General features: G+C 40.5%; 1 protein-coding gene across 1 annotated transcript; it reads left to right on the top strand.

Moving 5' to 3' along the window:
* The first annotated feature begins 6,490 nt into the window (after nucleotides 1-6,490).
* LOC115567015 (alpha-N-acetylgalactosaminidase-like) lies at nucleotides 6,491-21,234 on the top strand. Its single transcript, XM_030393146.1, has 9 exons — nucleotides 6,491-6,648; nucleotides 8,437-8,593; nucleotides 16,817-16,957; nucleotides 17,734-17,945; nucleotides 18,055-18,149; nucleotides 18,407-18,568; nucleotides 19,735-19,932; nucleotides 20,189-20,329; nucleotides 20,853-21,234. Exons 2-9 carry the CDS (start codon nucleotides 8,439-8,441, stop codon nucleotides 21,054-21,056), a joined length of 1,308 nt encoding a protein of 435 aa, XP_030249006.1. The 5' UTR covers nucleotides 6,491-6,648; nucleotides 8,437-8,438; the 3' UTR covers nucleotides 21,057-21,234.
* The last annotated feature ends 1,598 nt before the right edge of the window (nucleotides 21,235-22,832 follow it).

The following is a 22,832-nucleotide window of genomic DNA, read 5'->3' as shown; positions in this document are numbered from 1 at the left end:
TTTACATTATATTATAGTCTTGTATATCCATACCTATCTTATTGTAATATTGTTTGGGCATGTACTTTTCCTACATACTTACATAAACTCCATTTAATTCAGTAACGTTTTGTCAGAATAGCCAGTTCAGAGTCCACAGCCACATCTGCCCTTTTATTTTCCAAATCAAAGATATTGTCCATTTACAACATTAACACTGTGGAAACATGTATTTTTGTCTTCAAGGTCCAGTATCTGGGACACACACTTCCATATCATTTCCAACAATATTTTCAAAATAACTCAAACATTCACTCCAGAACAACTCGGCAATCTAAGCTGCTGCATATTCCACTCTGTTGTACCACTAGAGCACAGTTTTCCATCAAATATAAAGGTGTAACTTTATGGAACAAGTATATTCACCTGACAGACAGCTCACCCTCCCTACCCATCTATAAAAGGAAATTAAAAGATCATTTGTACTCTATAGGATTGTCTTAATACTCTGTTGTTGTTGTTGTTTTTTGTTTATTTTTTCTTTTTCTTTTTCTTTTTTCTTTTTTTCAATAGTTGCCATTGTAATTAGGGCCCGAGCAGGTAGACCTGCGAGGTCCCTATTGTTATTGGAAGGACAGTAATTTTCTTAATGTCTTGAAGAACAAAAGTTATGGAAATCATTCAGCTGCGCCAAACTTTAGTGGGCGGTGCGGTGGAAACCATTTTTTCCTCACGCCGTCAAGCATCGAGGCTTTATAACTTTATCATACAATTTCCTATCCACACCAAACTGCTCGTACCTGTAGAGGCTGTCTCCGCGAACAAATCTCAGCATCAATACTTAGTCTGCCATTTTGCTTTTCGTCGCCATTTTGAAATATTGCCAATCTTCATACTTAAATTATCTCCTCCTACAGATGTAACACCACCGACTTCAAAGTCACTCAGTAGCATCCTGTGACCTTGAAGATGAAAAGTTATTAAAATCTTTATCCTACATCATACCTGCTGGCCACAGTGGAGCGGGCAATTCGAATCCTTCGCCGTAAAGCATCGTGTCCTCATAACTTCTTCATACAATTTCCTATCTCGGCCAAATCTCTCAGGAATGCAGAGGGAGTCGCCCTGATGAGATCTGTGTGGTCATGGGGCGTGGCGGTGACGCGTGGGCTCTGTAGCACCCCCTATTGTGATGCCCTGCCTCCTACTTGTACATAGAAGGACGAAAATTGGTACGCATATTCATCATGATCAGACGCACAAAAAACCCATTTGGATGCTTACTCTCACTCCAACAGGAAGTCAGTTATTTTGATGTGTGGCGGAATTTTTGACAAATTCATGCCTACTTTGAAAATTATCTTGTCCTAGAGCTTAAACACCACAGTCTTCACATTAACTCAGTAATTTTCTTCATGCCTTGGAGAACAAAAGTTATTAAAATCTTTCAGCTGCGACATGCTTTAGTGGGCGGGGCGGTGGAAACCATTTTTTTCCCCTCGCGGTCAAACATCAAGCCTTTATAACTTTAACATACAATTACCTATCCACACCAAACTTCTATTTAGTGTAGAGGCTGTCGCCCCAAATAAATCTCAGCATCAATACTAAGTCAGCCATTTTGATTTTGGCCGCCATTTTGAAATATTGACAATCTTCGTACTTAAATTATCTCCTCCTACAGATGTAACACCACCGACTTCAAAGTCACTCAGTAGCATCCTCTGACCTTGAAGATGAAAAGTTATGGAAATCTTTATCCTACGTCATACCTGCTGTCCACAGTGGAGCTGTCAATTCAAATCCTTCGCCGTAAAGCATCGTGTCCTCATAACTTCTTCATACAATGTTCTATCTCGGCCAAATCTAGAGGGAATCTAGAGGGAGTCACCCTGAATAGATCTGTGCATCAATACTGTGTCATATCAATAGCGCCACCCACTGGAAACCCACTGGAAACATGAGGTAAGTATTATCTCAGTCAATGTTGGTGCCCTACATGCATATACATGAATGAAATTTGGCACGCATGTGTGTTATGACAAGACGCACAAGTTACTAATTTACACCCACACTCTCAGTCCAACAGGAAGTGGTCAATTTTGCTTAGAAGCACATGAATTTATGGTGTACGTGATGCAAGTCACCACTAGATGGCATTGTTGTCTTTCAAGGCACATGTATCATGTCTGAATAACCTCTGAGTAATTCCATTCAATTCCAGTAAGTCAGCCGCATATTCATCAGATTTTATTGAAACTTCAAAAGGTGGCAGCACGCACTTCTTGGAATAAAAACTAGCAAACAAAGCAGAACTTAGATCAAAAGCTTGACACTGATAGACAGCCATAAATACATTGTTGAAAGAAGGCAAGTGAAGCATTATTCTACACTCATTTATGTGCAGTAATGACAAACATAGTTAGATGTACATGGCATTTGCAGGTAGTTTTTTCTACATTGCACGTTACAACAGGGCATATTTGAAGGGTAATGGGTAGAGCCACATAATGGATAAGTGAGTGGTAGTAAGCCACAGCGCACAATTTTCAAATAAGCCAATTTGCTAAGAATGCCATTTGCGTGTTGTGTCTGCCCTGTCAATGTGGCACACAACAAGATGTGTGTAGTTGTGATTCTGCCCAACTTTTCCGCAATGAACGAAGTGGCTTCCCCTGCGATATGAAACAACTGAGTGAGTTCTTTGGTTAAACACCGCTACTGCAGGACGCTCGTCAAACCTGGTCACTTGACTGCTGTCCCTTTCCAAAAGGAAGAATCACATCTGGCTGCACTCCACTACCTATCGAAATCTGTGGCATTACGCTTCCATCCTCCCCTATGATGCGCTGCCTTCCTGCCTTCACGGTGACAACAGAAGGCAGTGTCTTATCTGCGCCGGTAGTCGAGTGGTTGGAGTGCATGCCACATACGCAGTGGGCCCCGGTTCGAATTTAGGGCGGAGGAAGTTTACTGCAAGCCACAACCCCCCCCCCCCCCCCCACTTCCAATCTATTCCCTGCAAAAACACAGGTGTCCATGCCTGAATTCCAGACAAAGGCAAAGAGAAGGCCGTAACACTTCACACAACGTAACAGTGCAGAATAGATTGTCAAAACGTACCCGATTACTAAATGTTTTAGAAGTCATTCACCTGCAGTCCATTTGGATGTCTGTGGATTGCAGGAAGCTGTTCTGACTTCACCTGAAAGCACTTGATACTGGCAGTGGCAACCCACTGCGTTACAAACACACGTTGGGAGAAGAGGCTGATATTCACCCCCGGCGTGCACTGTCCCAAACGCAGGCGGTTGCTGCCTCCGTGAACAACGATCAAGCAATGGGGATTCAGCCCCGGCGCGTTTGGACGGCAGCACGCCCCGACATGCGCGCGGACTGCGAGGGCCCGTTCATCACTGCTTGCAGTTTTAATTTATCTCTTGATTCTCTTTCAGTTTATCTCTTGATTCATTGTTTAATTACTAATTTTGGTTATTGTGTTTTAATCTTGTTTTTTTCTCTCATTAATTAATTTGTTATCTTGTTTTGATAAGATACATTTAATTTTACTTATTTATTTTAATGGTGAGGTTCTCAATAAGCCCTCCTAGGGTTTCAAACCTCTCCAGCACTGATTAATTGTAGTTTATCATATATTATCTATTGTATATATACATTTTTTTCCTTTATGTGATATACTCTTTTTTTGTAATGTTTTATTAAAGTGCAAACAATAAAAAAATTTAAAAATAATATACCGCAACAAGACAAGAAAACAATGAACAGAAAATCACTCCCGAAGGAGGGGAAAACACTTAAGACTACTCTGATCTAAAAATGCAAATTCACTATGAAAATTACAAAAGAAAATTACTCACAACAAGGGGAAGAAAAGTAATCAGCTGCAAACTTAAACTACACTGTTCTGAGCTATGAAGGATACAAACGAAATGTACAAACATGTAGCTTCATCTTGCTCTTCGTACGCCATCTTTCTCGAATGCCGAAGCAGAGTTTGTTGTTGCTTGTGACTTAAAGAGGTCAGCTGGAGGTGGCTCTGTTACCACTAGTTGAAATGGGTAAAGCGCCACCTATCGTACCGAGGTATGACATGCTCCAGCCAGTAAGTCGATTTTCTCACTGGCATGTATACTCGGACAATTGCAGTTGTATGATTGAGTAGCATAGTCGAACAATGGCTGTAATCCAACTAAGTTGTGCATGTAAACGCACTGAAAGTTGGCCTCAAGATTGATTTTTAGCCACGGATACTTTATTGACCTACTGACTCTACAGGTATGCAATTAGTAAAAGTCGGTGCTGTGACAGGCGAGTTTCAACGAAAATAACTTAACATCTCTTTTGTGTCAGAGGCATAAATGTGTGTCTTCATGCCCTGCAGGTGGCAGACAGTTAAATTCAGCAGTACCGTTGTGGCATCCTCTACCCCCTCCCTTGCTTGATATAAAAACTGGAGTGGTCAAATACATTATGTCAAACAGCTAGTAAACTGAGGTGAGTGCCACCAGATGATAATCATTCAACACCTTTGACGACGGGACCTTCAAACCACTGGAACAATGATGGATTCTCTCCATAACATGGGAAGTTTACTCTGTGAGGATTACAGCTGGAAAATAAATTTGAAGGTACAGTGCAGCACACGTTAGCCACGCTGCTCACTCAGGATGTCAAGCTGCTCTAAGCTGTTAACATGGATGTCAAGATGAAAAGCAAGGCGTTCTGCCTTGCACACGTACCACTGATGCAGGCAGTGTGGATTAGACGCCATCACCACAAGATTGTGATTAGTTTAGCCAAATGGCTGTTGATCAGATAACATGTACAGGAAAAGCAGGCGATACATGCATGACTGTATCTCCATGCATGTAGTATGTGATGGAATGTGGCAAAACTTGTAATTCAGTAGCCCCTGCACTTGTTCACCAGTAAACTCTTCTCGCAGCATCAACGACTGTTCTCTGTTCTCTCTGATTTCCTGTCCACCTCAGTAGCACAATTCGTTTGCCATGGCAAAAAATGCCAAGAACTTAATCTTGTTCAAAAGAAACCATATTCAACATGCCTCCTACCTGATTTGTAGTTGATCCTCATCACCTCCACCTTTGTCATTGTTTGGCCAGCATGGCTGCTCACCGTGTTTTAGCCCAACCCCACAATAAGCGTTGATAATAGGACTAAAAAGTCATACTTGAGTTAAGTATAGTGTTTAAATATTACTTTGTAAAAGTGGTCACCCATACAAGTAGAACTTGAGTAGAAGTCTTAAAGGAGTCAAATAATATTTTACATTTTAGTTTAAATCATTCAATAAATGAACTAACATTGTTAAGTGCAGTGTCTATATGCTGTGTTAATGCTAACCAGCTAGTATAGGATCATTTCTCTTACTTCCATTTTCCTAATTATAAAAATACAACTGTACACCCTCTGATTTTAAGTCAATCAAATAAGACAGAGTGCACAGCTGCATCATCATCTGTCCATTGTTGTTTTATAATATAGGGCTATATTTTATTGTCTCTGTCAGATGAGCAGAATAATGTTCACGACAGCTAGTGTATTTACTTTCGATTCAGTTCACAATGTGGCATGATATAAAGGTGAAATGTCATCAAGAAATGCTGTTGGAACAGCAACCTACAAGTCGCTACAGTTCATTTGATTATCTTAATTAACCAATACAACTTATGAATACAAAGGAACATCTGTAGAGTCCTGCTTCCAGCTGTGTGTGTCAGGCCTCTGTATGTCACTTCCTGTGCAACCTTGCTAATTGCTCCTCCAGCAAGTTTCCTCTGTTCACACAGGGAACATAATGGAGACATCCTTCAATGTGGCAAGCTGAGATTGATTTCCAGACCACAGGCAGGGGGATGGAGGAGCAAGAGGCTGAGGAGGCACAACATAAAGAAATGAGAAGAGCCCGTAGTCCTTGTCAGAGGTGCTGTAAATCACCTCTGTACTCTGTACCTCTGTCGGTCTTGGAGGGGAGGCTGTGTTCTTGTATATGGTATCATTGTAATCACTGACCATCAAAACATAGGGGTAGACATCACCTTGTCTGTGTTATCATGCTTGGTTCAGGAGATATGTTACAAAATACATAATTCAGTCATGGCAGAAAGTAAAATGGCTGCCATGAGGCACTTTTGCCATGGCTCCATATCTGAAAATGTAGTGTACCAAGTTTCATGCTTTGATGTGAAAGTGAATGATTCACCTCAAATTTAGTGTAATACCACCTGGACTGATAGATAAGATCATCTTAAGAACTCTAAATCTGTCCTTGCCATCAGTGAATGTTATTTCAGCCAAGTGGATTTCTCTTCTATTCTTAATATCATCTATTTTCCTCCTTTTTCTGTATGATCTCCTTCTGCTCCAAAATTAACTGTCTCCATCTCCCCCTGTTTCTGTTTTCCTGCTGGTGTTGCAACCCACTGACACTTTACTGCCTGTTCAGCCTGTTTCCTGTTTCATCACGTGACACAGAGCAGTCACGTGACACTCAGCTTACCTTACCAGGAAGAGACAGACGGTGCAGCACAGGGAAGAATCCAGGAAGAAGAGAAGACAGTCATGTTTCTCCTGGAACAATACTGACACAGGTTCTTTAGATCGGCACAGTATAAGCTGAAGCTCCAGGTAAACTTTTTCTCCACAATGGTTTTTAATATAATATTTGGAATGTACATCATTTATCACAGAATTACTGCGGTGTATGTGTAGGTTTTGGTAAACAGGATCTCGGTTCCTTGAAGGCACTTAGTCTTATTTTTATCTGGCCATGAATAAGTCATGCGGTAATCAGAAGACGCATGGAGGTAGTGGTGGGGCATCCAAATAAAGAGCTGCTAAAAAAAGTCATTTTAATAGTTTCAGTCTTTCAAACTTCTATTCCCCAGAGGGATCTTAATGCTGTTCAAAAAACTTCAAAATCTCCCATGAATTTCTCTTTATTCATGTAAACTCCTCTCCTTTGGAACCATTTCAGAACTTACAGCATATTCACAGGTCACATTTTATATGTCAAAGTAAGATGACTAAACCTCTGACTGTTGAATTTCTGCAGGAAGTTGAGTTGAATGAATGTACTGCAGATACTTTACACCACTCATTAGGTCTAATTAAGTACATTAACGTCAGAATGACAGCTGCTTTTCAGATCGTGTTGCATGAGAGTTAAAACTTCCCACAGACCCCTGTGTTGTAGTTTATATTAAATGTGATATTAAACATGCTGTGTGTATCGATAACAGCACCTTTAATCATGCAGGTGATGCGTCTCATCAGTCACGCCTCAGAGTTTCATAATGATACTGAATTATTAACAAGCAGTTTCACACACACACACACACATATATATGTATATATATATATATGTACGTATATATATGTGTGTATATGTATATATATATGTATATATATATATATATATATATATATATATATATATATATATAATATATATATATATATAGATATATATATATGTATATGTATATATGTATATATATATATATATATATATATATATGTATATATATATATATATATGTATATGTATATATATATATATATATGTATGTATATATATATATATATATATATATATATATATATATATATATATATATATATATATATACATATATATGTATGTATATATATATATATATATATGTATGTACATAAAAGTATGAACCTGAATATGGGAGCTATAAGCAGGGTTCGTACGGGTGCTTGAAATCCTTGAAAGTGCTTGAATTTTAATGTTGCATTTTCAAGGTCTGAAAAGTACTTGGATTTTAGTTTAAGTGCTTGAAAGTGCTTGACATTATAACTCTGTGTCTTGGCAAAATAGGGATCAGACTGGATAGTTTGCTTAGTACAAGGAGAAATAAACTCAATGTGTTTGTATCATCACACATGCAGCCTGGTAGCAATAGAGAAGGATGGCTGAGGAGAAGGTGAATTTGATGCAATTTGGACAGATGACATGTTCAGTATTGATAAACTTTGATGAATAAGCGAACAGCTTAAAAAAGTTTATGTCAAAAAAGAAAATTACAGGGTGTTCTCAGGTCTCTCCTTGTCTCGGTGCAAGTGTGCCTGAAGAACGCCAAGTGGCTTCCCTTTTTTTTGGATAAAACTTTGTGTTCTCCTTTAATTTCTAAAGTTTTTGCTATTTGAAACATCATTTTAGATGTTTACAGCATAATACAATGTACATAATTGTGATAAAAAATGAAAAAAAAAAATAATAATGAGTATATATATTCTTGTAGATATGCATTTTACCCCAGCGATAAGGTACTGGAAAAGTTTGAAAAAGGCCCCTTAAAGTGCTTGAAAAGTGCTTGAATTTGACCCTAAAAAATGTGTACGAACCCTGTATAAGTAAATGTTTAATTTGCAATTGTCTTCTTTCAGAAATGGGGCCCTTCGCAGTAACTCAGCTCCTCACCCTGATCTCACTGACTGTTGCCCTAGACAATGGATTGCTGAAGATTCCACCTATGGGATGGATGGCCTGGGAACGTTTTCGTTGTGACGTTGACTGTCAAGATGACCCAGAGAACTGCATCAGGTATGATCAATTTGCAATTTTTTCTGATTTAGCTTACTCTGGATATTTTTGAGAAAAGACATTAAAAGCTTTATTACTAACAAGAGAAGGGGCTGCGGTAGAAGCCAGTGAGGGTCCACCAACTACTGAGAGCACAAAGAGAATACGGTCAAGAGTTGCTGGGGTTAGGGAACAAAGGGCATAGTGTCAGTGTAGGAAACCACACAGAGAGGTAGTTCTGCTTCTGCTGAAAAACCTGAGTTATGAAGCTGGCTGTGGATGTTTTGCTGCAGAAAGGGGATGTGAAAACCAATCATGCTTTCAAATGGTGACTGGCAGGCACTTCCATTTCACCTTTGGACTTAATAGGTCAGTTGAAGGGGAGGCTACAGCAGAGAAATTCGAGTACAAAAGCCTCTGTGTTAACCATCGTCAAATAACGACAGCACTCAGTTCAGATGGTCTGAACAGGGAAAGATTTAACACGCTCCACTAGGGGTGTTCCAACAAGGGTACCTCATGATTCGATTCGATTTCGATTTCAATTATGGGAGCTTCGATTCTTTGATTATAACGATTGGCAATTCGATTTGATTATTGGTGCCACGATTCTTCGATTATTGAGATTTTTAATGCTTTCCATACAAGATTGATTTTGTCTTCATCTGTGGCTACATTTGTAAATAAATAGCCTATCAATTAACTCAGTTCCTCTAAAACTACACTCATTAAGTAAATTACAAGGTTTTTTGAACATTTGATTTGTATTTTTCAAAGACACAAAATATTTTATTTTCTGACTATGTAAACATTTGCACTTTGACCTACTTAACTTTGACCAGGGAAAGCTCCACTTGCAGGAGAGCCCCCTCTATTGGCGGAAAACACTGAAAACAGCAAATCGCGTAGGTCTTGTCAGTTAGAGCTTAGATCTGGCCCAAAATATCAAGCACGACCCGAGCCCGTGCATTGTCAGTCGTCTTGTTTGCTCTCTCATAAAATCCAAATTGCTTCCACACGGTTGCAGTGAACCCCGGTGGCGAGAGAATCAGCCGCTCTTTGGGGGCTGCTAAAGCTGTTGCCATTTTGCAAAGAAACTAACGTTACTGCTCCGTTTGTTGTGGTCCCACTCACTAAACAGTAGTGATGTGTCTTCCGTGTCGAGGCTTCGAAGCGTGTGTCGAGTAGTCCAGGAAGATTTTTGTGAAGCGCGTATCGAGGCTTGTGACGATGACGTATGAAGTGACGTTCGAAGCCTGGCGAGCTGGCTGTACCACGTGACAGATTCAGGTTTGCAGCTTTGGCGTGTGATTCAAAATATGACGGGCAACGAAATGCAATGGAGGTCCACCGTCACCTCAAATCCTGTCAAAAAAAAAAAATTGGTCTGTGCGCACAGGTAGTTGAGTTGTTGAGAGCGCATGTCATAAACGCAGCAGACGCCGGATCGAATCCCGGCCGGAGTACATTATCTGCATGTCACATCCCCTCTCTCTCCCATTTTTCCAATCGCGCGATAAGGTTCCGGCGTTTTTTGTTCCGGTCTTGCGGCAAACCGACGTTAATTAATCGATGCCAAATCGTCACGTGGGGCATCGCGATGCATCTCCACATCGATGAATTGCACCCACCTCTACGCTCCACCTTAGCCTGAGCTGGCATGACCTCTCCCCATCACTTTTCAAAGAAAAGTCACTGTGTCCTGTCTGAACTCACACTTGGACATGTTCACTACCAGACCTGCTTCCCCTAAGCGACAAAACTCCCGAGTGCAGATTCTCTATATGTTCAACCCATGCCTCAGAACAAACCACCAGATAATGAAGATTGGTTTCATGGATCAGCAAACCAGACAGAACAATATTCAGCAAACATCTGAAAAGTGGCTGGTGCATTACGCATGCCAAACATTTTGTGTGAAGGAAATCATCAGGGGTGACAAAGGCTGTCATTAATTTCCTTTTAATAAGTCAAAGTTTGTAAGAATCCCCAACATGATCCACACAATCTCAAACAGGTTTTGTAAAGTTGTTCCCTTTTCGTACTTCTGCACCGAAGAACACAGGAGTAAGAGTAACTTCACCTGCCTCTGAACTGGACTTGAGCTGCGCCTTCTGCCTCTTACAGTAGCTACAAGAAACCTTTGTCCACAGCCTGCAAGCTAGAGCCACGAATCAGCAGCAACACCAACACTTTACACTCTACTTTTAGCACTTCTATCATACCATCCCTTCTTCCCGACCTAGATTAAACCTGAAGTTACTGACATGGCAAATTTTGCTCTGTCCCTTCATACAACAAGCTTCAAGGGAATACGTAAAATATGGGCAAACACCAACTCTGAAGGATTTAAGAGAGGGGGTTGTAGCTGATTCTGTGGTCTGTCCAGGGACCATGGTCTCTGGCACGGACCAGTGGTCACTACCACTAGGGGCGCTAGAAACACTGGTCGCGACCAGCTCCTCAGTGGTCGCGACCAGTTGCTCTGTGGCACAGACCAGTGGTCACAACCACTAGGGGCGCTAAAGATACTGGTCCTGACCAGCTCCTCAGTGATCAGCACTGTTAGCTGGATAAATGTCAGAGATCATAATCTTTTGTCTATAAAATACACTATATCAGAAATATCATGATTAATATTGTTATTATCATTGATTATGAAGATATGTGTGGTCAGGACCAGCTGGTCTGTGGCAGGGACCAGTGGTCACTACCACTAGGGGCGCTAAAAACACTGGTCGCGACCAGTGGCACAGTGGTCATGACCAGCTCCTCAGTGGTCATGACCAGCTGGTCTCTGGCACAGACCAGTGGTCACTACCACTAGGGGCGCTAAAGATACTGGTCCTGACCAGCTCCTCAGTGATCTGCCCTGTGGTTTCTGTGGTCTGTGAAGCAGCTTTGGTATTTTCTTTTCTTTCCGGTCATTTGGCAGCACTGTTAGCTGGATAAATGTCAGAGATCATCATCTTTTGTCTATAAAATACACTATATCAGAATTATTATGATTAATATTGTTATTATCATTGATTATGAAGATATGTGGGGTCAGGACCAGCTGGTCTCTGGCACAGACCAGTGGTCACTACCACTAGGGGCGCTAAAGATACTGGTCCTGACCAGCTCCTCAGTGATCGGCCCTGTGGTTTTTTGTGGTCTGTGAAGGGCTTTTATTATTTTCTCTTCTTTCCGGTCGTTTTGGCAGCACTGTTAGCTGGATAAATGTCAGAGATCATTATCCTTTGTCTATAAAATACACCATATCAGAATTATTATGATTAATATTGCTATTATCATTGATTATGAAGATCTGTGTGGTCAGGACCAGCTGGTCTGCGGCAGGGACTAGTGGTCACTACCACTAGGGGCGCTAAAAACACTGGTCACGACCAGTGGCACAGTGGTCATGACCAGCTGCTCTGTGATCTCTTCCGTTGTTTGGACCAGTTGAGTGATCTGTGGAGTGTTTGTTTCTTTGTATTTATTTTTAATGCAACTTTTCCCTTTTATCACTGTGTTAGCAGAATAGCCTAAATGTGAGAAGCCATAATCGTTTGTCTATCCAATGTTAATCTTAATTGTTTTACTGGGACTCAAAAACATATACTTATGCTAATATATATATATATATAGCTTCCCTCAAACCTTAAGTATGAATATGGCAGAATATAATAACCCTTTTGTGTATCTGTGGAAGGAACATTAGTATTCCGATTTAGGCTACATGCAGATAGATTTATAGATTTAATTATGTTAAATATTAGTTTCTAAATTGGCTAAAATCTTTGTCCTGTGTTTTATTATTATCATAATCATGATCAATTAATTAAAGGCAAAAGTACAAAATCATTCAAAGATCAGGAATTTTCAAGTAAAAAGCATCTGCATCTGTATCTGTATCGGTATCAGTAGTATGAAGATCTGTGTGGTCAGGACCAGCTGGTCTGCGGCAGGGAGCAGTGGTCACTACCACTAGGGGCGCTAAAAACACTGGTCGCGACCAGTGGCACAGTGGTCATGACCAGCTGCTCTGTGATCTCTTCCATTGTTTGGACCAGCTGAGTGATCTGTGGAGTGTTTGTTTGTTTGTATTTATTTTTAACACAACTTTTCCCTTTTCTCACTGTGTTAGCAGAATAGCCTAAATGTGAGAAGCTGTTTGTCTATCCAATGTTATTGATTACTATTAATAGAAATCATAATAACAATGATTAAATTGTTATTATTAGTCGTAGTTGTATGAGTAGTACTTTCATTGTAGCTGATTCCGTGGTCTGTCCAGGGACCATGGTCTCTTGCACAGACCAGTGGTCACTACCACTAGGGGCGCTAGAAACACTGATCTGTCCTGTGATCCTCGTCATCTGCTTGTTGTCTTACTGAGTGGTCTTTGGAGTAGTTATTGTACATTTGATACACCTTCTCCCTTTTCTCATTGTGTTGGCAACACTGTGCTGAATAAATGTAAAAATAAATGAATACAAATAATTATCTTTTGTCTGTCAAATATTATTGATCTTTACAATTAATGGAAATCATTATAGAATAGAACAGAAATAGCTTTATTTTCCCTGAGGGAACATTTGCCTTGGGCACAGTGCTACAATTTGTTGCTTCACAGAAACAAGCATACCTCAACAACAGACAGACATAAAAACAATTATAAAATCAACATTAAAACATCTCAAAACATGGAAGACACTATACATTTTAACACTGACAATGTGGCAGCTTAATTTTAGTTCTGTTGTTCAACAGCTTGATAGAAGTCGGGATGAACAATAACTTCAGTCTGTTTGATTTGCACTTTGGCACTCGGAGTCTTCTTTCTGATAGCAGAGAAACAATAATTAAATTATTATTATTAGTTGTAGTTATATGAGTAGAACTATCGATTATGCAGGTCCATGTCTTCCTGACTGGTTTAAACTTTACCAATGTGTTGCATTTTAAAAGCTTGTCACATTACCCTTTGTATCAAATCTTGGTCTAGAAACTAATATCAAATAAATGTAGCTGATCACTCGATGATTGTTCCAAGGATTTTCTCTGCATAAAATCTGGAAAAAACCCTCTAATCTCACCAGGATGTCAATTGTAGCCTGCATAAAAGAAAACATTTTAGTAGGAAAAAAAATAACGTAAGCAAAGATTAAGACGGATTGTCGGAATGTGCCTTCGGAATCCTAGCGAAAAGTGTAGTGACCAGAGGAGTACCGTTTGCAGACAGTGAGCGCTGATGGCGCAAAGACTCATGGGAGCGAATTCTCAAGTGTTGATGAGAAATTGTGGATTTAGAATGAACATAGGTATATGATCAATACGATCACATCTGGCTTCAAAATTGGAAATTGCTCCTGATTTGTCATGAACTGAATCACCAACCGTTTCCTTCATTTCATTGGTTTAAAGGTAGGGGTGGGTGATACTGCTAATTTTGGTATCAATCCAAGTAATTACAGGGCCAGTATTGCCGATACCGATACAGATACTTTTTACTTGAAGATTCCTGATCATTGAATGATTTTGTACTTTTGTCTTTAATTGGTTGATCATGATTATGATAATAATAAAACACAGGACAAAGATTTTAGCCAATTTAGAAACTAATATTTAACATAATTAAATCTATAAATCTATCTGCATGTAGCCTAAATAGGAATACTAATGTTCCTTCCACAGATACACAAAGGGGTTATTATATTCTGCCATATTCATACTTAAGGTTTGAGGGAAGCTATAAATATATTAGCATAAGTATATGTTTTTGAGTTCCAGTAGGTTAACATTTGAGATTAAATGTGATAGACAATTAAATGTGATAGACAATTAAGATTAACATTGGATAGACAAACAATTATGGCTTCTCACATTTAGGCTATTCTGCTAATACAGTGATAAAAGGGAAAAGTTGTATTAAAAATAAATACAAAGAAACAAACACTCCACAGATCACTCAACTGGTCCAAACAACGGAAGAGATCACAGAGCAGCTGGTCATGACCACTGTGCCACTGGTCGTGACCAGTGTTTTTAGCGCCCCTAGTGGTAGTGACCACTGCTCCCTGCCGCAGACCAACTGGTCCTGACCACACATATCTTCATAATCAATTATAATAACAATATTAATCATAATAATTCTGATATGGTGTATTTTATAGACAAAGGATAATGATCTCTGACATTTATCCAGCTAACAGTGCTGCCAAAACGACCGGAAAGAAGAGAAAATACCAAAGCTGCTTCACAGACCACAGAAACCACAGGGCAGATCACTGAGGAGCTGGTCAGGACCAGTATCTTTAGCGCCCCTAGTGGTAGTGACCACTGGTCTGTGCCAGAGACCAGCTGGTCCTGACCCCACATATCTTCATAATCAATGATAATAACAATATTAATCATAATAATTCCGATATAGTGTATTTTACAGACAAAAGATGATGATCTCTGACATTTATCCAGCTAACAGTGCTGCCAAATGACTGGAAAGAAGAGAAAATACCAAAGCTGCTTCACAGACCACAGAAACCACAGGGCAGATCACTGAGGAGCTGGTCAGGACCAGTATCTTTAGCGCCCCTAGTGGTAGTGACCACTGGTCTGTGCCACAGAGCAACTGGTCATGACCACAGAGCAGCTGGTCATGACCACTGTGCCACTGGTCGTGACCAGTGTTTTTAGCGCCCCTAGTGGTAGTGACCACTGGTCCCTGCCGCAGACCAGCTGGTCCTGACCACACAGATCTTCATAATCAATGATAATAACAATATTAATCATGATATTTCTGATATAGTGTATTTTATAGACAAAAGATTATGATCTCTGACATTTATCCAGCTAACAGTGCTGATCACTGAGGAGCTGGTCAGGACCAGTATCTTTAGCGCCCCTAGTGGTTGTGACCACTGGTCTGTGCCACAGAGCAACTGGTCGCGACCACTGAGGAGCTGGTCGCGACCAGTGTTTCTAGCGCCCCTAGTGGTAGTGACCAATGGTCCGTGCCAGAGACCATGGTCCCTGGACAGACCACAGAATCAGCTACAACCCCTGCTGGGATTTAATCCAGAAGACTCCTGTACCACCTCCCTAATAGCAAACATATGCAGGTAAACCCCCTCATCCCCGTCCTATTCAGACTCAAGACATTAAGTGCACAATATGGTCTTCAATGTCTGGTGAAAGCACTCAAGGGTGTCCTGGCTCTCAGGGTGACATGCATTGGAGTGAGGTGGGCGTAACATAAATTAGGGGCTCGTCTTAACTGAGTTTCAAGGTATTTTTTGTGTCCTGTAGATGTTGGCTTTGTGGCAGTAAGCCTGTCTTAGTCGGGATAACTTGTTAGTAACCAATTGCACTGTACGTTTTCCTTTAGGTGTTGCAGATCCAGTTTGTAGTAGTGCTTGTTACAGTACAGTGCAGTACTTTGTGAGTGAGGTGGCAGTGAGTTGCTGTATAGGGTAGCAGTATGCTGAGTGTTGTTACCCATCTTGATGATGGTGTTTAAATTGGCTGAGATTGTTAAATGTCCTACTCTCGAGGCACTATAGGATAATCTGTGCGGTTGAGCTACAGAGTCTGTCCTTGAGGGAGAAACAGCTGCAGAATGATCTTGAAGAGTGCAAAATTTCAAATAAATCTGACTTATGGACGATTTACAACAATATGATATTTGTGGTGCCATCTATAGGTGAAAATCCAATACATTTATTAGGGTTGCTAACAGTTGGGCAGAGGCCGAGATTGGCTGGTTTCAGTTTCAGCTCAAGATCTTGAATTTTCTTTTCTCATTATTTTAAAGATAACAAAGTCTATTGAATTTTTTTATGATCATTGTTCACATTTTTTGTCATATCTGAATAATAACCCATGACCACCAAATCTGGGGAATTGGATCACGTACTGTATGTGCAGCGGTGGAAAATTAGGTTTTGCAAACATTTTTAAATGGCAACAAACCTAGTGTGCAGAAATTGGTGTGGTGATTAGCAGCATGTAGAACCGGGCTGGACAGAGGAATCTAGGAACAGAATAAATATTGTCTTTGCTATGAGTGGAAACAACACAGCCCCGTGTTAAAAAAAAAGAACTTCTGCCTTGGCCGATGACTTAACCTTTAAGTATATTCTATGTTTTATTGTACATTCAAAGAATGCAGATAATCAGATTTGTCCAAAACTATATGGATGTGTTTCCAGCACAACTGACAAACTCAGTCCACCTTTTCTCTGTATATCCTGTCTACAGTGAGGGTCTGTTCAGAGACATGGCTGACCGGCTGGCTGAGGACGGCTGGAGGGAGCTGGGCTATGAGTATATAATCATAGACGACTGCTGGATGTCGAGACTAAGAGATGAACAAGAGAAGCTGCAGCCTGAACCCTCCAGGTTGGTCTTCTTCCCTCCCTTTGCAGATTCATCATGTCTGTGTTCTGTCAACATTCATGACTGTGCAATTATTGGTCATCACATCACTGCAGTAGAGACTTACTTTTTAAATCATTTGTGCTGGTGACCACCTGAAGTAAAGTAGCACTTTCAAAAATCCCAAAAAGCAGATTCAGCCACTCTGAGTTTGCAATGATTCATGCACATTCATGGAAAGATGGTTAAAACTTTATGGTAAGCATTGCAAACCGTCTGGATTGGTGTCGGTTTAGGCCTAACCTGACATGAATCTAGTACAGTAAAACCGAAATAGATTTTATTTTGCATGAACATGGGGCCTGTGTAGCTGGAACATCACCAACAGTGTGTGCTTGCCGGTTTATTTAAAAACGCTGTGTTGGTTTTGCTCCTAGAACATCATGCTCCAGGACCACCATTTCAACTTGGGAAAGTTTACTAGTTTACAGAGAAAGCTGTCATGACTGAATGACATTTACAAAAGGCACTGGGGTTTGTGTCCCATCTGGAACATATTGATATGCTGTGTACTCAATTTTCTTTTGCAGTTAGGTTATGTTTAAATAACTAAAATACTTTGTTAGTTTTAGGAAAACAGGTTTTGTTAAAAAAGGCCCTTTAAAAATGTCAAACACAGGCTTAACAGGATAACTTGTTCCATGTGCTGATTTTCCAGTCTTGGAGCAAAATCAATTCTGGTCTTACAGAAACAGTACCAACACAGTGATACCAGCTTGTGCATGCTTGTCTCCCTCCAGGTTCCCCGGAGGCATTGCAAAACTGGCGCGGTATATCCATGACCGTGGACTGAAGCTGGGCATCTATGCAGACATGGGCACTCACACATGTATGGGATTCCCTGGAACCACACTGGATAAAATAGAAATTGATGCCCAGACCTTTGCTAGCTGGGGGGTTGACTATCTGAAGTTTGATGGTTGTTACTCAAATCCTGTAGAACAAATGCAGGGTAAGACATCTACCAACCTATTGAATTTGATAAAAGCCTAAAACATTTTGTACAAGAAGCCCGAAGAGACACACACTAACCAACATAAGTGTTTTACTCTGTCCCACAGGATATCCTCTGATGTCCAAGGCATTAAATGCTACAGGCAGACCTATTGTCTACTCCTGTAGTTGGCCTGCCTACTTAGGAGGACTTCCACCTAATGTGAGTGTCATCACTACAACACTGACAAACCAAGTTGTTGGCTGAACTGTGCCCATATTTCGAAACAAGCCTGGATAAAGGCAGTCATTGCACTAAAATTTGAAAGTTCTTGAAAAAAGTCATTTGTACTTTGTCTGTACTTACAGACAGAATGGCTTGTGATGATGAAGATTTTTAGCTGTGGCACGTCTCTATGAATGTTCATATTGTAATATTTTTCCTAGCCCCCTTAAAGTCTCTTTCTGTGGTCCTACCAGGTTAATTACTCTCTGCTGGGGGACATTTGTCACTTGTGGAGGAATTACTATGACATCCAGGACTCATGGGACAGTGTGCAAGGCATCATTGAGTGGTTCTCCGACAACCAGGATGATCTGCAGCCAGCTGCAGGGCCTGGACGCTGGAATGACCCTGACATGGTGAGACTGATTGGACAACATCATTGATTCTTTACCTTAAAATATTGCATAACTGATCACAGAGAAAAATCAGAACTCTAACAGCTGTCCAGGTAAAAAAAAGTTTAAAGAACCTTAGTTAACAGGCTTCCTTGTATTATCATATTAGGTTTGTGTGGGTTCAGACTCCCCAAATGAAAGCAAATCTTGATATGTATACAGACGTCATATCAAGTTCAAGTTCTTGATTGTCATTCTCCTTGTACACTCCTTGGCATACATGTGAGTGAAATATTGTTCTTTACAGCAACAACTTTCAGCAGACAAGTCATTGTAAAAGAGAGTCACTGAAAGAGAAAGAAAAAAGTAATGCCAGATGGCTTCTGCTGTCACTGGAGGTGATTATGTGACATGATTTAGAGGAAAAAACTGTGACTCACCATAAGTCACTGTGAAGGTCAGCCCTCCTGACTGGGTCTTCAGTAAACTTCTTCCAGAAAACAGCATCCTTCTCCAGGAGTGAGAGCCAGACAGGGTCAGCTGTTTACTGATTGTGATTATGTAATTATGTCATTTTGAGCAAAAAACTTAACTTTGTCACTTTCCACGATGCATGGTGGATCAGGACCTCAATCACAACACATTACAACAGCATCCATATGATTATGAACAGTCAGTGGATACGTGTTTAGTTTGACAGGTGAAAACGTGTTAACAAACCCCCACAGATCATTATGATGTGTACCACTACGTCTCTTTTGGTTCCTCAGTCCCGCATGCTGTATGAAATGACACACTGGAGCGGCTTTATGTTGGTGCTGCCTGGTTCAGTGTAAACAAATATAGGAGGTGTAAAGGCAAACCTTCACAGCTGCCAACACTGAATGGTACGTTTACCAGCAGCAGCTGACAAATACTGCCAATTTTGCCTTTACAGTTACATTTCAAAACATCTTTTTCACTGTTTTGGGCTTCCATTGACACAAAGCTGCTCTGTTCACATATGAAGACAGTGCTGGATGAGTCTGAAACAACAGAATGTTTGCTTTCACGGATGATCAGGTGCTGTATGCACACTAATGTTAAGGAACCTCCCACCCCCTCTGCTCTCCTGTGGCTTACTGTATATTCACTGCAGAATACTGATTCCATTATTGTCTCTTATGTCTTCATTCATCTCTCCCCAGCTCATCATTGGGAACTTCGGTCTCAGTGTGGACCAGGCTCGCTCTCAAATGGCTTTGTGGGCCATCATGGCTGCACCTCTTATCATGTCTAATGATCTTCGAAACCTGGCCAACAGTGCGAGGGCCATACTGCAAAACAAAATGATTATTGCCATCAACCAGGACCCCATGGGTATCCAGGGAAGACGCCTGTTGCAGGTTTTCTTCACATATTTCAGATATCAGTTTATTCACAGTGAACAAACAAGGCCAGGAAATAACATACACAACAGTACACTAATGTGAATGGTGTTGAATTTCAACAGCGACGCCAGAGGAAGTATTGGGATTTGTTGAGCATTATACAAATCAAAGCTGTGTCTTTAAAGAACAAGCTCATGTTTTGCTTTGTTTATTGTGTGTGTGTGTGTGTATGCATGTGTCTGTGCATGTGTGCATGCATGTTGTTGCACAGGAGAAGAGTCAAATTGAGGTCTACTGGAGGCCACTATCTCATTCAGCCAGCGCCCTTGTGTTCCTGAGTCGACGGACAGACATGCCCTACCTGTACCACACCTCTCTGGCTAAACTCAACTATGATGCTGGCAGCTATGAGGTATGTACACCCCCAATATCTTACCCTGTGGTTAGCTCTTTGTACTGAAACCGTTAACAGATCAGTCCATCGACAACAATTTTTATAATAATTTATTTGTTTTGGCTTAATTTATCAAGTCAAATATTTCCTGGTTGCATGTACTCCAATCTAAAAAAGTACTGCTAGATAGCTGTAGGTACAGATGATTTCATCTTGTCAGTATAGGCCTGTCCCAAATATATTGGTATCATATTATACGTTACCCAATATGCATTTATATGAAAAAAGGGATCATTTATCATTTTTGAATTCCAAGTGAGTTCACTGTTTCAGTACAAAGGTGCCTTTGTATGTGTTATGCCATTTTTAAGTTAATAACAGTTAACTTAAAAATGGCATAACACATACAAGGGCATTATGTAAAATATCCTGACTCCATTATAAATCTTTGTCTGATAAGGACACAAGATGAAACATGATTTGGTAAATGTGGCTCAATTTAACAAATGTCACTCTGACAATGCTCTTCCCTTGCTTTCAGGCTTATGAAGTGTTTACTAGCTCAACAGTGACAGGGTTGAACGCTACCACAGTGTTCACAGTCTCCATCAATCCCTCCGGTGTTGTCATGTGGTACCTCATACCACAACAAAAGCCCAGGCAGTCTGACACACTCTACGACCAGCACAAGAAAGCCTCACAATTCATGTTCCACAAAGCTAAACCTGGCCATTCTACCTTGTAATGAACTAAAGTGCTTAAGGCTGAGTGAAACCATGTCAACTTGATCTTGATGTATTGTTGTACAGATATTATTTTATCGTAATGTTTGTACTTTATTTTTGGGATTGTATTAAATTGTTCAGAGGTTGCTTTTCCTTAAAATGAATAAAGCATTCCCTTATTGTTGTTCTTCTTTCTGATATAAGTGTTATACTTGACAACAGATGTTTAGTAGGACACCAAGATTGAGTAAGGTTAAAGGATTTTTGTTGAAACACTCTGTGATGGTGGAGGCAGCTTGAGTTTCCGAGGAAATGTCTCCGCTGGTGTAGAGGCAGGGGCGGTTCTGGGGGGGGCCCAGCAGGGGCCAGTGCCCCCGTAACTCTGAGTCTGGACCCCCTGTGGCCCCCCTGACAGGAAGTCTGCATTAATAATACCATGACAGATTGCAATGATTTTGTTCTGAAGGGAAAGGCAGGAATAAAGTGTCTTAGCAGTTTACTACCCAATCAAAATTGCTGAAATTGTAAACACTGTTTTGTCTGAATTAGGGATTTATCCTTTTTCCGGGTTGTATGTGCCCCCTTACAAAAAAGCCGGCCCCAACCTGGCCCCCCTATTAAAACTGGGCTAGAACCACCACTGTGTAGAGGGGAAGACTCACAGTGCCGCAGGAAGCGGACATAAGTGAGTAAGCACGGAAACTCTGAGATTAGAGGACACAGGTGGTGGAGACGCTGGAGGCCGAGTCACGGTGTGGGATGATCTAGATCCAGAGAAGGTCTTCTCCCACTGGCAAGGAGGAAGAGATGGCAAGATTAGTGACTATCCAAAAAACACTAGATAACAAGCGAAGCTATAAGTGTAGCTGATTGACCATGTACCACGTCTGGTTGACAAAATAATCTGGCAGCGAGCAAGGTGGAGACCAGGGTTCTTAAACAGATGCTGATGAAACAAATGTGCTTAAAGTGTGTGAGAGTCAGCAGCTCCATGCCAATCAGGAAAACCACGCCCAGCCTCTCCAGATCACCTCTGCAAAACACACAAGAACAGAAACACCACGAGAAAGGCACCCACAAAATCCAAATAATGACACTTTGTCCCAGTAAGTACCTTGTTTTGTCACAATTAATATTGAAATATTGTAAATTCAATTCCACAGAATATGGAGATATGAAGCTGAGGATCTGTCCATGTTTCATCTGGAAATTTACAGCAGGGAAAAAACAGCTGATGTTAATTTTAATTTGAGTCGATATGAAATTAAATCATCAGATTATGTACCTTAAAAGTAATGACGAGGGGAGCAAAGTGTTGAACCAGTTTTAAGTAATTGAGATGAAAATGGTTAATTGCTGTGAAGTGTTGATGGTGACACAGTTCAACATAAAACACATCATGAATCATCTGAATTGAGAAATCAGTAACAAAATGATGTCTGCTGATTGCCACCATTGTAAAGAATATTAATGACAGAATAAAAATTTCAAAAAGTTTCATACCATCGCACTTACTGTTTGAAAGATATGCTGACATTCTGACTATACGCTGTGTTTGACCTCCAGCACATATATGGACACAACATCTCCACCTATAAACACAGAAGCTGCCTCAAGTGTTCAATCAGAGAAGCACCAAAATAATTTCAGCTGTTGAACGAAACACCTTGAACAAACACACACACCCGCACACACACACACTGCATTTCTGCAACATCTATATTCTCAGTAATTTATGGATTAAACATTTAATGCATGATGAAATTGTATGATTTACTTTTGATGACTTGGTTTTG

This window comes from Sparus aurata, chromosome 17 (assembly GCF_900880675.1).
Source record: "Sparus aurata chromosome 17, fSpaAur1.1, whole genome shotgun sequence".
NCBI lineage: Eukaryota > Metazoa > Chordata > Actinopteri > Spariformes > Sparidae > Sparus > Sparus aurata.
Note: the sequence above shows the minus strand (reverse complement) of the source record. Positions and strands in the feature narration are given on the sequence as shown.